General features: G+C 46.3%; 1 protein-coding gene across 4 annotated transcripts in view; it reads right to left on the bottom strand.

Moving 5' to 3' along the window:
• Positions 1 to 13,606, bottom strand: part of mapkbp1 (mitogen-activated protein kinase binding protein 1) — a 46,301-nt gene that overhangs the window by 10,191 nt on the left and 22,504 nt on the right. For 3 of the 4 annotated variants that reach the window (XM_034297343.1, XM_034297344.1, XM_034297345.1), the window contains exons 8-19: positions 13,048 to 13,065; positions 10,129 to 10,289; positions 8,665 to 8,854; positions 8,252 to 8,392; positions 7,151 to 7,335; positions 6,544 to 6,635; positions 4,293 to 4,418; positions 4,073 to 4,143; positions 2,323 to 2,444; positions 703 to 778; positions 502 to 613; positions 130 to 316 (exon numbers count right to left, since the gene is read on the bottom strand). In XM_034297343.1, the coding sequence (XP_034153234.1) occupies positions 130 to 316; positions 502 to 613; positions 703 to 778; positions 2,323 to 2,444; positions 4,073 to 4,143; positions 4,293 to 4,418; positions 6,544 to 6,635; positions 7,151 to 7,335; positions 8,252 to 8,392; positions 8,665 to 8,854; positions 10,129 to 10,289; positions 13,048 to 13,065 (1,481 nt within the window). The remainder of the gene's footprint in view (positions 1 to 129; positions 317 to 501; positions 614 to 702; positions 779 to 2,322; positions 2,445 to 4,072; positions 4,144 to 4,292; positions 4,419 to 6,543; positions 6,636 to 7,150; positions 7,336 to 8,251; positions 8,393 to 8,664; positions 8,855 to 10,128; positions 10,290 to 13,047; positions 13,066 to 13,606) is intronic. The other variant, XM_010894814.4, reaches the window with a different exon arrangement.

The raw sequence follows: 13,606 nt of genomic DNA, 5'->3' as shown, positions 1-13,606 counted from the left end.
GGATCCCTGGGTGTAAGCTTGCTTTAAACAAGACACCAAGGCCCTCTCTTCACTAGGAGCTTACAGGAATGTAACAGAAGTTGGGAAGGGTACTTGTCCAGAAAGGATGGGTTCGAATACAATAGTTACCTGAGATTTGAAGGTTTGTGCGGTGGCGTCTTCTGAAGCGGCTTGCCATTCTGTTGGAGCTCTGACAGACGCTGCCTCATACTGATGGTGAGCTCAGGGGCTAGACGCCACATGAAGATACAGCTGTCACCAGACACCGTTATCATGTGCTTGCAGTCATTGGTGAACTTCATTCCAGTCACAACCTCTGCAGAGAAAAAAACCAAACGAATAGGAAGAAATGAGATGTAGTGAATAGACATGAAGACGGAAAGATCCAGCTGCTTTCGATTCTGAACATACCAGTGGCTGCAGGCTGTCAGGCAGCCAGTTTGCTGTAATATACCCAACTAAACAGGCTGTTCGGTTTTAGCGCAAATGGACTATTCTTACCGGAGTGTCCGAACATGGTGGCAACACACTCTCCAGAGTAGAAGTCAAAGATGCTGATGTTCTTGTCTGAGCAGCTGGTGGCCACATACAGCCCTGACGGGTCGGTCTGAACCTGGGGAGAGAAGACAACTAGTGTCCAAACACCACATGGAGTACTTCTGTTTTGTCAAAGGAGCCCTCACAGTAACACTTTGTTATCACCTTGATCACCGTTCCATCCTCTCCTTGGGAGCCCTTGTACAGTTTCTTCTGTTTGCCGTTGCTGATGTTGAAGATTCTGTGGAAGGTTAGAGGAGAGTTAAACAGGCCCAGGGACCTCCACACAGCGGTGCGGGTGCACCTGGCTACATCTCCACCTAATACGCCACCAGCTTCATTCTACAGGACTAAATCACAAAGACAGTTCTAGTGTTTAAGCCAGTGGGTTTATAATTCCGGTGATCCGTCCTTGTCTAACGTCAGCGCCTGGAGGGCGTCGACTGGACAACCTCCAGTCAGACAGGTCTATCCGTTCACATCCTGCATCAGAGTGGACGTTTAAGGCCGACCGAGGACTGAGTCATCTGACCTAGGAAGTTCAGGTGACTGTGGTTCATGGGCCAGCCAACGGTGCCACATGGCGTGCTAACAGCTCAATAGAAATACGTGTCGCTCCGCGGCTCACCACATGGGGTCACTCTTGCAGCCTAAGCGGTTCATTTCTACAGGGTGCGTGAAGCTGACTAGCCTCCACCAGCTGGCAGGCCACCACCCACAAGCCAAGGCCGAGCCGGGCCCGGCCTACCTTGGGGAAAGCTGGCAGTGTTCAGGGCTGTGGACAGCCAGTCAACCATGGATTGACACAATTACGCAGCGCAGCTTAGTTACATAAGGTTTAAATGTGAGCCCATTAAACGAAAGCCCTCTTGCCCCGCTACCATTATCGTTAAAGTGCAATGAAACATCCTAGTTTTTACTGTAGTGTTTAATCACTGTGTTTAAATGAAGAGCTGGAGGCTTGTTTACAGTTGACTTTAAATATCTCGAGCTGAGGGAAAGCCCTATTTGGACTGTCTTACTACTCTGCCACATTCCCATTATTTACACTGACTGATAAATAAAGCGGTAAGCTAACATTTCCAAGTGGCTGTTAACATAACTTCAGAGTGAATGTTTGAAACCTCTCCATTATGGTTCAATCTTCAACCATAACAGTTGAATCCCAGCTCCTTATTGTAACACCAACGCCATACACAACTTCCTCAAAAAGGCCGCTTCGGCTCTCGCATAGGACTAGAGGAGTTTCTCCAGTATATAAGTGAGCAATGTTTATACGCTTGTTCAAGCGGGCTTATTCGTACGCGAGACGCGTTCAACTTTGACCCTGTTGTGGTGACTGTTGTCTAGGAAACCCAAAACAAAACCATATTAGCAGTGTCAGAGTGTTGTTATTGTAGTTGACGCGGGATGGAGGGAGTGATATAAAGCCTTGTGCACCGGGCCGATCGGGGGGAGAGTGGCGTGAACAGGTCTAGACGGGCACACGGACAGCGGCACGTCTGTGGCTGAAGATAGCTAGCGGCTTAGCCAGCTCATAGCACGGCCCACAATCCCCCGCTCTTCCTGTGTCTACAACACCTGAGTTAGTGACGACAGCACCGACGGATTACTGAGGAAGAGCTCACACGCACGTGCACCGAAACACGTACGCACGCGCCTGCGCGCCTCGTGTACACCCCCTTAGTGATGTACAGGAACACATCTACAAAAACAGCAAAGCACGCAAAGTCAGGGAACATGAAAAGAGATATTCAAGCTAAGGCAGGTAGACTAGGTCCCCACCTGATGCTGCGGTCCTGACAGCCAATAGCTGCGTACTTCCTGGTGGGGTCGATATCCATGTCGTACAGCGTAGTCTTGCGTACGATGTGGTGGGTGCGAGTAAACACTGTTCCTTCATCTGACTGTTCAAAACAAGGGGTTAAAATAACGAGAGGTTAAAACAGGTCAGTCGCTCGCGGTCATGCCAAGTCTTTAACAGCAGTACTCCAAATCAGAGGTTCCCGAGGCCAGAAGATGACGTGACTTTGTTTGCACATGGGACTATCTTTAGTGTCTCTGTTATTTTGAAGCTGAAATACAGCCTTTAAAGTCGAGGAGTCAAACACATTGGACTTTCCTTGGAAAATCCTAATGTGTGACTATTGGAATCCTCTAAAAAAGAGGCCCTAGAGAATAAAGGTTAGGAACCAGAGTTCTAAAAGCTCCAGTGACAAATGAGCTGTCCAATCGAAGATATTTTGGAAGACGTTGGTATTATGAGTTACAGCTTGCATTAGAAAACAACACATTGCCTACATAGCACCCTTCAAAGGTTGTACATAACATAGTAAAAAGGGAGCCATTTCGGATGCAGCCATATCCTAATGAATCACAAAGTGTATCAAATTTCTACAGTGGACAACAAACTAAAACCTGTCAGAATTCGCTGATTTCGCTGATTTGCTGTGGTAATCTCAACTGACGGTTGGACTGTACTGGATGATGAGGAAAATGTATTTGGTCTTCCTGTTACCCGCAGTCTCTGTTTGTGTCTTCCTGCTCTATACACATTATTAGAATCTGCATCTGCTTCCGGACCCAAAAACCTGGCAGCACTGCTTAGAGCAATATGCAGTAATAAACCCTGCTTTAGTATTCAGTCCACAGAACACAATGCCTGTCTAAGAGATTTATGGGGCTTAGAACTTAGAACCCTACGTACAACAGGCAACAACGTTGTCAAAGCTTTTCCTTAGTTCCTGACTGGATTCCTAATGGAACGTAACCTTACTGCAATTAAACTAATTTGACCTGGTCTGACCTCCTACACTGACTCTGCTCAACGGGGCACACCAGCATTCACTCACACAAACACCATTTAAATACTTGATGTTGTAAGCACTGGTGCTGTGTTTTTCCTCTCTGTTAGTCAATTCCAACTCTTTTTTCAGCATTGTCAAGTAGAAACCTGCAATTAAGAAATGTGTTTACCTCTTGTACTCTAGTTAATTTGTGATGTCAATGTAAGAACTGTAGACTGTAGCTTGCCTTTCTAGTTCTAATTCTAGTTCTAATTCTAGTTGTTTGGTTGTAGTTGTTCTGCTGGCTTGTTTCTGATGGGTCAGGTGGGAGTGACAGCAGCCTAGTCATATGGGCTGTCAGAGCCCCCTGGGTCAGGAATTTGACTTTGTAAAGCAAGCTTGTGAAAATGTAAAAAAGAATAAAACTCACTGGATTTGTTTTCAAGGAAAAAAATTGAAGCAGGACTTTTAACATTTAACAGAAAGGATGACACAGAAAGCTGTACAGTGAAAGGATGTCTCATCAAATAGGCTACTTGGAGTTTAATTAGCTGCAACAAGGATCTTATATACCACCACAGAGGAATTTGCTGAATGCAGTTAAATCTGTGAGTCCATTGTTGAGAAAAGATCATGAAATAACACCAAAATGTGCCACAAAAGCACCAGTCCTCCTAACCTGGTTATGTTTTCAGCAAAAGCTGTTCTGGTGTGTGTGTGTGTGTGTGTGTGTGTGTAGTGGCATTTACCTTTTGCGCTGTGCGGAAGTAGATGCTCTTGTCAGCACCACAGCTGATCATCCTCACCTTGCCATCATTGGCTAAAACAGAAGAAACATTGTTACTATGGCAATAATGGGAAGCTAGTGGCACACATTACAATACAACACCTCTTGGTGGCGGAAGTCTAACAAACATAACCAGTACTGGAATTTAGAGTCAGGAGTCAAAGGTCATCTGTGAGTCTCACCAGCAAATCGCACGGCGGTGATGGAGGAGGAGTGTTCGTCAAGCGTCTGCAGCAGGCTGTACTCCTGCTCTGCATCCAACACGTGGATCAGCCGGTCTCGACTCGCTGTGGCTAGCAACTTAAGACCTGCCATGTACAAAAAATGGAAACATACACATTAACACTCCAGGACACCATTACCTTTCCAACACCTGTTCTCCATTTCAGTGGTGTGAACCCGTTCTGTTAAAGCGGTCTTTCATGATTTTAACAGCCAAATCGCATCCTGTGGAGCAAAGCGGGATTCTGGCTCCACAGACTCAGCAAAGACACGTGAACCCCAGGTGACCTCAAACAGTAACAAAGAAACGACTCTTAATGACCGAACATGTCTGTATAAACAGTATTTTTCTAGACCAGTAATACGGTTGTCAAGTATGAGTGAGCCGCTCACCTATCACTACCACAGAGGGGAAGATGAAAACTGGACATGATCTACATTAAAGGGAATATTAACAGCTATTTGCACATGGGAGGATATTCACTAGATAACGAGCGGGTATTATCCTGAATTACTGAGAGGATATTCACTGGATAAGGAGTGGGTGTTTTCCTGAATTGCTGGGAGGATATTCACTGGATAAGTAGGGGTGTTATCCTGAATTACTGGGAGGATATTCACTGGATAAGTAGCGGGTGTTATCCTGAATTACTGGGAGGATATTCACTGGATAAGGAGCGGGTTTTTTCCTGAATTGCTGGGAGGATATTCACTGGATAAGTAGGGGTGTTATCCTGAATTACTGGGAGGATATTCACTGGATAAGTAGCGGGTGTTATCCTGAATTACTGGGAGGATATTCACTGGATAAGTAGCGGGTGTTATCCTGAATTACTGGGAGGATATTCACTGGATAAATAGCGGGTGTTATCCTGAATTACTGGGAGGATATTCACTGGATAAGTAGCGGGTGTTATCCTGAATTACTGGGAGGATATTCACTGGATAAGTAGCGGGTGTTATCCTGAATTACTGGGAGGATATTCACTGGATAAGTAGCGGGTGTTATCCTGAATTACTGGGAGGATATTCACTGGATAAGGAGCGGGTGTTATCCTGAATTACTGGGAGGATATTCACTGGATAAGGAGTGGGTGTTATCCTGAATTACTGAGAGGATATTCACTGGATAAGGAGCAGGTGTTATCCTGAATTGCTGGGAGGATATTCACTGGATAAATAGCGGGTGTTATCCTGAATTGCTGGGAGGATATTCACTGGATAAGTAGCGGGTGTTATCCTGAATTACTGGGAGGATATTCACTGGATAAGTAGCGGGTGTTATCCTGAATTACTGGGAGGATATTCACTGGATAAGTAGCGGGTGTTATCCTTAATTGCTGGGAGCATATTCACTGCTAAGTGGAGGTAATGCTATTTGGACGCTAGGGGGGATTTTGTGGGAACCCCTGTCTGGTTAGAATAAAAAGATACAGTAATTACAGAGATGGTTCAAAATAAGTGACACAGCAGTGTAAGTGTAACAGTGTTCATGGAGAGGAATTATCCACTAAGATAACCTGAACATCAATAATACTCCTATTATCATGGGGAAATGATTCAATAAGACAAACGGAATACCATGAAAGTCATTGACTAGTGGCTACATCCCATATTCCCTATTCCCTAGATATTTCCCTATGTCTCCGGGCATTCTGGGAATGCGGCCACTAGGACAGATGTTCTGCTACTGGGCCTATAGGGTGGAGGTCTGGACTGCACTTTGACAAGACTGATCATATCCTCTTAACAGCACATTCAAACAAGATTCAACCTGTGCAGCAGTAGTTACTAAGAGAACTCTTCACAAATCTCTCACCATACATTTGTTCTAGTCAGGAAAATTAATTCTATAAAGCTGCTTGTTATATACTTTGACGAAGATGAATTGACATACATTTGGGCACAACCCCCCAGTCTCCATATAACGTGCTAGAGCTCTGAAGTGGTTTGTCTGAAGACAGGGAGGGTCGTAAAGCATCTGGCTGCCAGCTGTAGGAGCTCTATAACTACAGTAGTGCCATTAACCACGAGGTGGGCTTCAGTTTCCTCCCAGCACAGGGGAAGCCACTGCTGCCTTGCACTTCTCAGGCGTGTCAATGCTACAAGTGGCTAGCTAACAATAACAAACTGTATTCCGTGTATATAGCTAAATCTTGTTGAGCTAATCTCACGTTGTTCACCTAGGTCGGGGTAACAACGGAAACATACCCGTCTCTGGCTTGGAGTACTCCAGACACAGGATCTCAGAGTCGTGGGCTTGTACGTTTAGGATCTCGTCCATGCTATCCAGCTCATGGATCCTGTAACGGCACATGGAATGAACACATCAGTCCAACTCGGGCTCCCGTGACAAAACCCACAGCACAGAGACTTACAGTAGAGTTCTCTCTCTACACACAGACACACTGCTGGGACGCTGTATAAATCCACAACAGGCTGCCACGGTTCAGTTTTGCGTGTCAAGCTAGTAAACAGCGCGTTGCCATGGTGTTAAATGGGTCAGCGGTGATCCGCGGTGCATCCATCAAAATATGTGGAATGATGCACTCAGGGACCTGGGTGATGCATGAATCAACCAACCTCCTCCAAACCCTGATTCAACAGACCCTCCCAAGGGTCTAGTTAAGGGAGTTGAATTAGGAAGACTGCTTAGGCCCAGAAATGAAAAACAGGAATCCCTCTGGGACGACATAGCAGAGGTTTACAGACCCAACTTTTGCGTGATTAAAAGAGACCAATTAAATTAGTTTGAATGGTAATCATGCACAGCAGTGTTCTAGTTTCTCCTACTATAGCTGTTAACCCCGTAGAGTACCTCAAGGTGCCAGTCCGGTCGCCGGACGCAAGGTGCTGCCCGTCAGGGCTCACACACATGGTCCTGATGCCCGTCCTGGTCTCCGAGGTCTGGGGGTCGGCCTTCTCTCCGTTCCCGGAGTTGAGGCACTCCGTGTCCAGCAGGCCGGCTGTGTTGTTATCCATGTAGATGATCTTCTGGAGGTCCTGCAGAGAGGTGGGAATGGAGAGATATTAATGTACTGTGGATGAACCAGACATTTCACTGCTGCTCTGTTCACCATTTATACAGCATGTCTGTTAATTTGGTATGTGCCATTAAAATTGTGGATTTCCTCATGCGACTCAAATACAAGCGTTTCTGCATTTTACTGGTATAAATGAGGCCATCCACATTTCCTGGTTGTAAGCAAGCCACACTATCCAGAATTTATTTCCATGTCCAGCTCTTCTAGTAATGTGGAATCATTAGAAGCAGTGACTGTTTTGCCAACTTTAAAAGTCTAGCTACCTAGCAAGTTCCAAAGAACCTGTTAAAACTAGTACCGCCAGCATTCTGAAAAGCCTATCTTTGAGGGTGGTTACAGGGCTCCCGTCAGGATGTAGTCTTTACAAAGCCAGAGAAAATGAGTCAAGCTGGCTCTCCTGTAAATGTACCGGCTGTTAGGAACATTGTTCTTTGTTGGCACCAGTCCAGTAGCTCTTTTGAACAAGAACAACCGTATCTACCCACCAATGTGATCGAGTAAGCGGGCGAAACACAAAGGCCACAGTAATTGCTACCAAACATCACTCCGTTCATTTTTATATCGGAAAGGAGGCTTTATCAACCAATAACATGAACTGTTAAACTTTCCTGGTGCAAAATCAAAAACACAACTGCTGTGGTGCATACTTATGTCTGAAACACTTCCAATCAGTCATTATTATGTAGGGAAACAACCCAAACAGTGTTCTATAGTGGACGTTCCCTTTAATGGATCTCAGTCAGTTGTTTGCAGTTTCCCCACTTCAAGATATACCTCCAAATTAAACACAGGTAACGTCTGAGTAGAACTACTTTGCGTTACAATCCTCTACCGGTTTGTTGGTGTGCGCGCACGTGCGTGTGTCAGAGACGTACATTGCTGATAACGTTGTGGCTGAGGGTGGTGCTGTGACCATCAGTGTTCCAGAGACGTATGGTGTTGTCTGAAGAACAGCTGAGGAAAGAGCCTGGAGGAAGACAGGCCTGCTCCCCATCACTGATCCTGTCTGGGTACACCTGGACGGAGGCACACAGGACATGAAACTAGTCCATGATGGATGATGCAGACGTGCACACTCTGTGACTACACCTAAACCATGTACATTCATGCTGAAATTGTACCGTACTGGACCAACTCTGGACGCTCGGCTGAACATAAAATGAGACAATCCTTCAACAGTGTACAATAGGGCATCCGTTTCCTTTAACGAAGGGCATGGATGAATAAGCGTTGGTGTACGCATACATGTGACATGGTGACGGGATGCTTTCCGAACGGCCTCCCTTACCTCAACGCTCCACACACAGGCAGAGTGGTACAGGGCGGAGTAGACCTTGCCCACTTTGCGGAGGTCCCGTACGTCCCACACATACAGGCTGTGGTCATTGTAGACACAGGACAGCCAGCGGCTCGCAGGGTCATAGGACACAGCCACCGTGTCTGGATACCGAGCGTCCACCTTGTGGCTGAAGAGGTGGCTGGAGGGAGAGCGACAGGGAGAGCGACAGGGAGGGAACCAGGCAGAGTTTGAAATGTAAGAGACATTTTATAATACTTTAGAATTTGCGGATAATGCAAGATACTCAAGCATCACCCAATACCAGGGTTATTGGAAAAGCCCAACTGTCTCAGTTGCATTCCATGACAGATGATTTACTGATTGTGTTGGCTGTTTTTGGCCTGGCAGCCTACATGATATGTGCCTACTGGGAGAGTGTGTCTCAAAATAACGTCTAGAATCCAGCTAAGTGGGCTTGATGGCAGGATCACTCAATTGTAGCTTCAACCTGACTTAAACCATGCAGCCATCTATGAGCCTCGGTCAAAAGGAATGCACTAAATATGGTAATAGGGTGCAATTTGGAACTACTAGGAGTTAGCTGTTCCAACGGTGGGAGTCTTTACGTCCCACACAAACTTTCAACATGCATGATTAGCCAGCTAATCAGGTTGTTCATCTGGGACCTATTTCAGTTAGTCACTTGAACAGGCAAATGAACCAGCAACATTCCAAAGACAGCATTAATTAATCAGTCCATATTTACGAGGAAAAGGGAACGAGTTCTGAGGAGTCTAGCTCTGTCTTTCTGAACACATCAACAACAAAACGTCAACTTATAGAGAGCTTGAGGGGGATATAGGAGTACAAAAACAATATGACAATAACTCCAGTTGGTCCCACATGCACCCCAGACGAACAGTAAGAACAAAAAGGAAATCATTAGACCTTTTTCTCATTTGTTTGAAGGAACAGTATTACCATAGGAATGTAGAATATGAGGCGATACCAGACAACCCACGCCATGTTGGCTAACTAAATGGACTGAGAGAAACTGTTCCCAGTTTACACCATCACAAAGAAACTATTCAAACCAATGGACTGTCATTCACCTAGCCTCCACCTCTCGGGACTCACCTAGCCTCCACATCTCTGGGACTCACCTAGCCTCACCTCTCGGGACTCACCTAGCCTCCACGTCTTTGGGACTCACCTAGCCTCCACCCCTCTAGGACTCGCCTAGCCTCCACCTCTCATGGACTCGCCTAGCCTCCACCTCTCTTGGACTCACCTAGCCTCCACCTCTCTTGGACTCACCTAGCCTCCACCTCTCATGGACTCGCCTAGCCTCCACCTCTCATGGACTCGCCTAGGCTCCACCTCTCTTGGACTCACCTAGCCTCCACCTCTCTTGGACTCACCTAGCCTCCACCTCTCATGGACTCGCCTAGCCTCCACCTCTCTTGGACTCACCTAGCCTCCACCACTGTGGCGATGTCTGTGCCCAGACAGTGTGGCCGCGGCAAGGTACAGATGAAGTGCAGGTTGACGGGGCTGAAGGCTCGTACGGTGCCGTCGGCACAGCCACAGAAGATGAGCTCCTCCGTCACAGACAGAGACGTGGCCTGAGTGGTCTGTGGAGAGAGAGTGGAGCAGAGGAAATGAAGGGTGGCTTACAGGAGCGCTCACACACACTGTATATGTCCACACACGCGCCACACACAAGATGTCTAAATAACAAGTCTGCAGGGGGAAAAAGTGCAGAGACAGCATGGACTAGTGAGCCAGTCAGCAACCCAGAATAGTCCGTATGTGGAAATAATGATTAACAATATCTAATTTTCGCTAGTAGCTATACTGTAGCTAGGCCTCTGGGTAAACAATATGAAAACAACTCATAGGTAATATATACATGGCAGAAGAAGTGGCTTCTCTAGAAGGGCAATACTGTTGTACAAATAAACCAGTTCAGTAAGAGAAACGGCATACAGTAACACAAGGATATTTCAATGTGGTGTAGAAGCTGAGATGGTATCCACTTCGGAGACTAATTATTGTCCAAGGCTCTACGCTGACCTTATTCACACACAGAATTTGTGGTGCACAATAATCAGAATTTGTAAAGCGTGAATCCTTCATTTCTTAAACTGTGCTAAAATGTAGTTGGATATGCGATTAAAATGGGCAGACATTGAGCTCTGCTGTGAGCAGCAAATACATTTTCTTGACAATACACTGGATAAGTAGCGGGTGTTAAAACAATAAACAATATATATAAGAGGGATTCAGCTCTTTATGCAGGCCAGACATGACAGATCTCCTTTGGCTTAGGTTACTAAGGCATGCTGGGATATTTCCCTGAAACCAGTGCCCAGCTACTTACATCATGCCAGTGGGACAATCATCTCAGTAGAGCAGAAACAAAAAGATACCAAAGTGACAGTTTTAAGTGGCCTCTGGGAAAGAGGAGTGACATTGTGGTCGTCATAGAGGATGCTCTCTCACGCTTTCAAGAGAAATGATATGCAGTTCATGTGAGGAAATGAAAGCCAAATGTCCCAGTTTGATGTTTTGGTCACTGCTTGCTTGTATATTTTTTAAATCCAAACGGGTAGCTCTGCAATGAGAATTCTTGATGTGCAGAATGAGAGGAGAGGTTGTGTTGAAGCGGTCTTATAATCAGATCAAAGAATGGAATGTGTTGTTGCAACAGTTGATGAGCTCTCGGACAGCACAAGCATTGTTCGTCCTCTTCTTTCACGCCCTCTTCCCGTGTCTCATTTCAATTCCTCATTCTCTCCTTTCCTCTTCACTCCCACGCGTGTCTCCCCCATCCTCTTTCTCCCCCCCGTCCCACCTCCTTTGGACTAGGCATGTGGCTGACACAAAAGCATGATTGTGCAGCCTCCCATCAACCCACCTACAGTCGCTCTGACCCACTTCAGCAAGGCGTGGGGTCTGTGAATCTGCTAGGGATCTCTACTAGGTTAAAATCATGTGGTACAACGCCAGACCATCCCACAAGTCAACAGGACCATTTTCTAGGACCTGATACAAAGATGACCGTGATGGCTGCATTAGTTGGTGTCAGAGATGGAGTCTCGATCTTGCAGTCTCGGTCTGGAGACCACTCAAGACCATATAGACGTGGTATGGGCCTCCAGGGTTTGGGTCTTGGTCTGGGTCTCTAGGGTTTGGGTCTTGGTCTGGGTCTCCAGGTTTTGGGTCTTGGTCTGGGTCTCCAGGGTTTAGGTCTTGGTCTCCAGGGTTTAGGTCTTGGTCTGGGTCTCCAGGGTTTGGGTCTGGGTCTCCAGGGTTTGGGTCTTGGTCTCCAGGGTTTAGGTCTTGGTCTGGGTCTCCAGGGTTTGGGTCTTGGTCTCCAGGGTTTAGGTATTGGTCTGGGTCTCCAGTGTTTGGGTCTTGGTCTCCAGGGTTTAGGTATTGGTCTGGGTCTCCAGTGTTTGGGTCTTGGTCTGGGTCTCCAGTGTTTGGGTCTTGGTCTGGGTCTCTAGGGTTTGGGTCTTCATCTATGGGTCTCTAGGGTTTGGGTCTTGGTCTGGGTCTCCAGGGTTTGGGTCTTGGTCTATGGGTCTCCAGGGTTTGGGTCTTGGTCTATGGTTCTCCAGGGTTTGGGTCTTGGTCTCCAGGGTTTGGGTCTTGGTCTGGGGCTCTAGGGTTTGAGTCTTGGTCTGGGGCTCTAGGGTTTGGGTCTTGATCTCCAGGGTTTGTGTCTTGGTCTGGGGGTCTAGGTTTTGAGTCTTGGTCTGGGACTCCAGTGGTCTTGACTACATCTCTGGTCGGTGGTGATCAGTATGTATAAGCCTGGGCTAAACACTGATGATTTCCTTTTCTTTACTTTGGTTCTCACATCAGAGTGAAGGGACCAGTTACTATGACAACTCTACTTAGGTTTAAATGGCAAAAGGGGTCTTAAGGTAATGTTAGTACTGCAAATGTTCCTTCAGGTGTTCATGTTAGTAAAGATATTATGTCCAAGGTTTATGCTGCTGACAGTAATTCCACCTCAGGTGTTAACATGAGAAAGGGTAGTGTCACCGACCTGACCTCTGCTGAAACAGAGATCACAGAGATTCAGTGTGCTGAATCTCAATTTCATTCAATTTCATTGTGCGGGTGAGTTCAAGAATGAATCAACACATTGTTCTGGGTGGTATGTCTGATCAACTGAACACAAGGTGATGAGTACGACAATGGATAGCATCGACTGGTGGGTAAGCGGGGTGGACAGGTGGGAGTGACAGAATGTAGCGTTTGGATTGAGAAACCCGCCAATGGGATGCACTGAGGAATCGGAAGGGGGCTGGACACAGCTTTGAGCTGAGGTGACATGGAAGTGACAGCTGCAGTTGCAGAGACCAGGGTCAGACTTACTGTGATACTATCGTTGTTCTGGACAGTGTAAGAGGAGAAGAAGCAGAAGACTAAAATTAGACAGCAGATTGAATTGTAGAACACTTCTACAGCATCACAAGACAGTTGTCAATGTAGAACTGAAAGCTGTGTAGTGTGTCACAGAATTGGTGGCTATAGATTCCATTAAGACTTAGGACACAGCAGCCAAGTCAACTGATTGTAAAGTTTGATACTGTGCCACTAGTACATTATAAAGGGGCTATAACCAAAGCTGGTTATGCAGTAGAAGGTATGATAAGTCACCAGCCATTTCTCTACCAGCATTTTCACACTGTAGAAGCTAAGAAAAAAAAGGTGCTAAAGCTGATACAACATAGTTTTTCCCTAAATAAACTGTGTTGTGTTTAACACGTTTCAAGACTCTTCTCATGCAGTCATTTACATTCAAACTGTTGTAATGGAGCATCATTTGTCTGAGGCAGCAGCCACTCTGAGCCGCTGAGAATTGAAACCTAATTAAAATGGATTCATTTCTGTTAGTGATCACGTGCTAATGGGCTAACATATCTGCCAGCCT

Source organism: Esox lucius, chromosome 15, assembly GCF_011004845.1.
Source record: "Esox lucius isolate fEsoLuc1 chromosome 15, fEsoLuc1.pri, whole genome shotgun sequence".
Lineage (NCBI taxonomy): Eukaryota > Metazoa > Chordata > Actinopteri > Esociformes > Esocidae > Esox > Esox lucius.
Note: the sequence above shows the minus strand (reverse complement) of the source record. Positions and strands in the feature narration are given on the sequence as shown.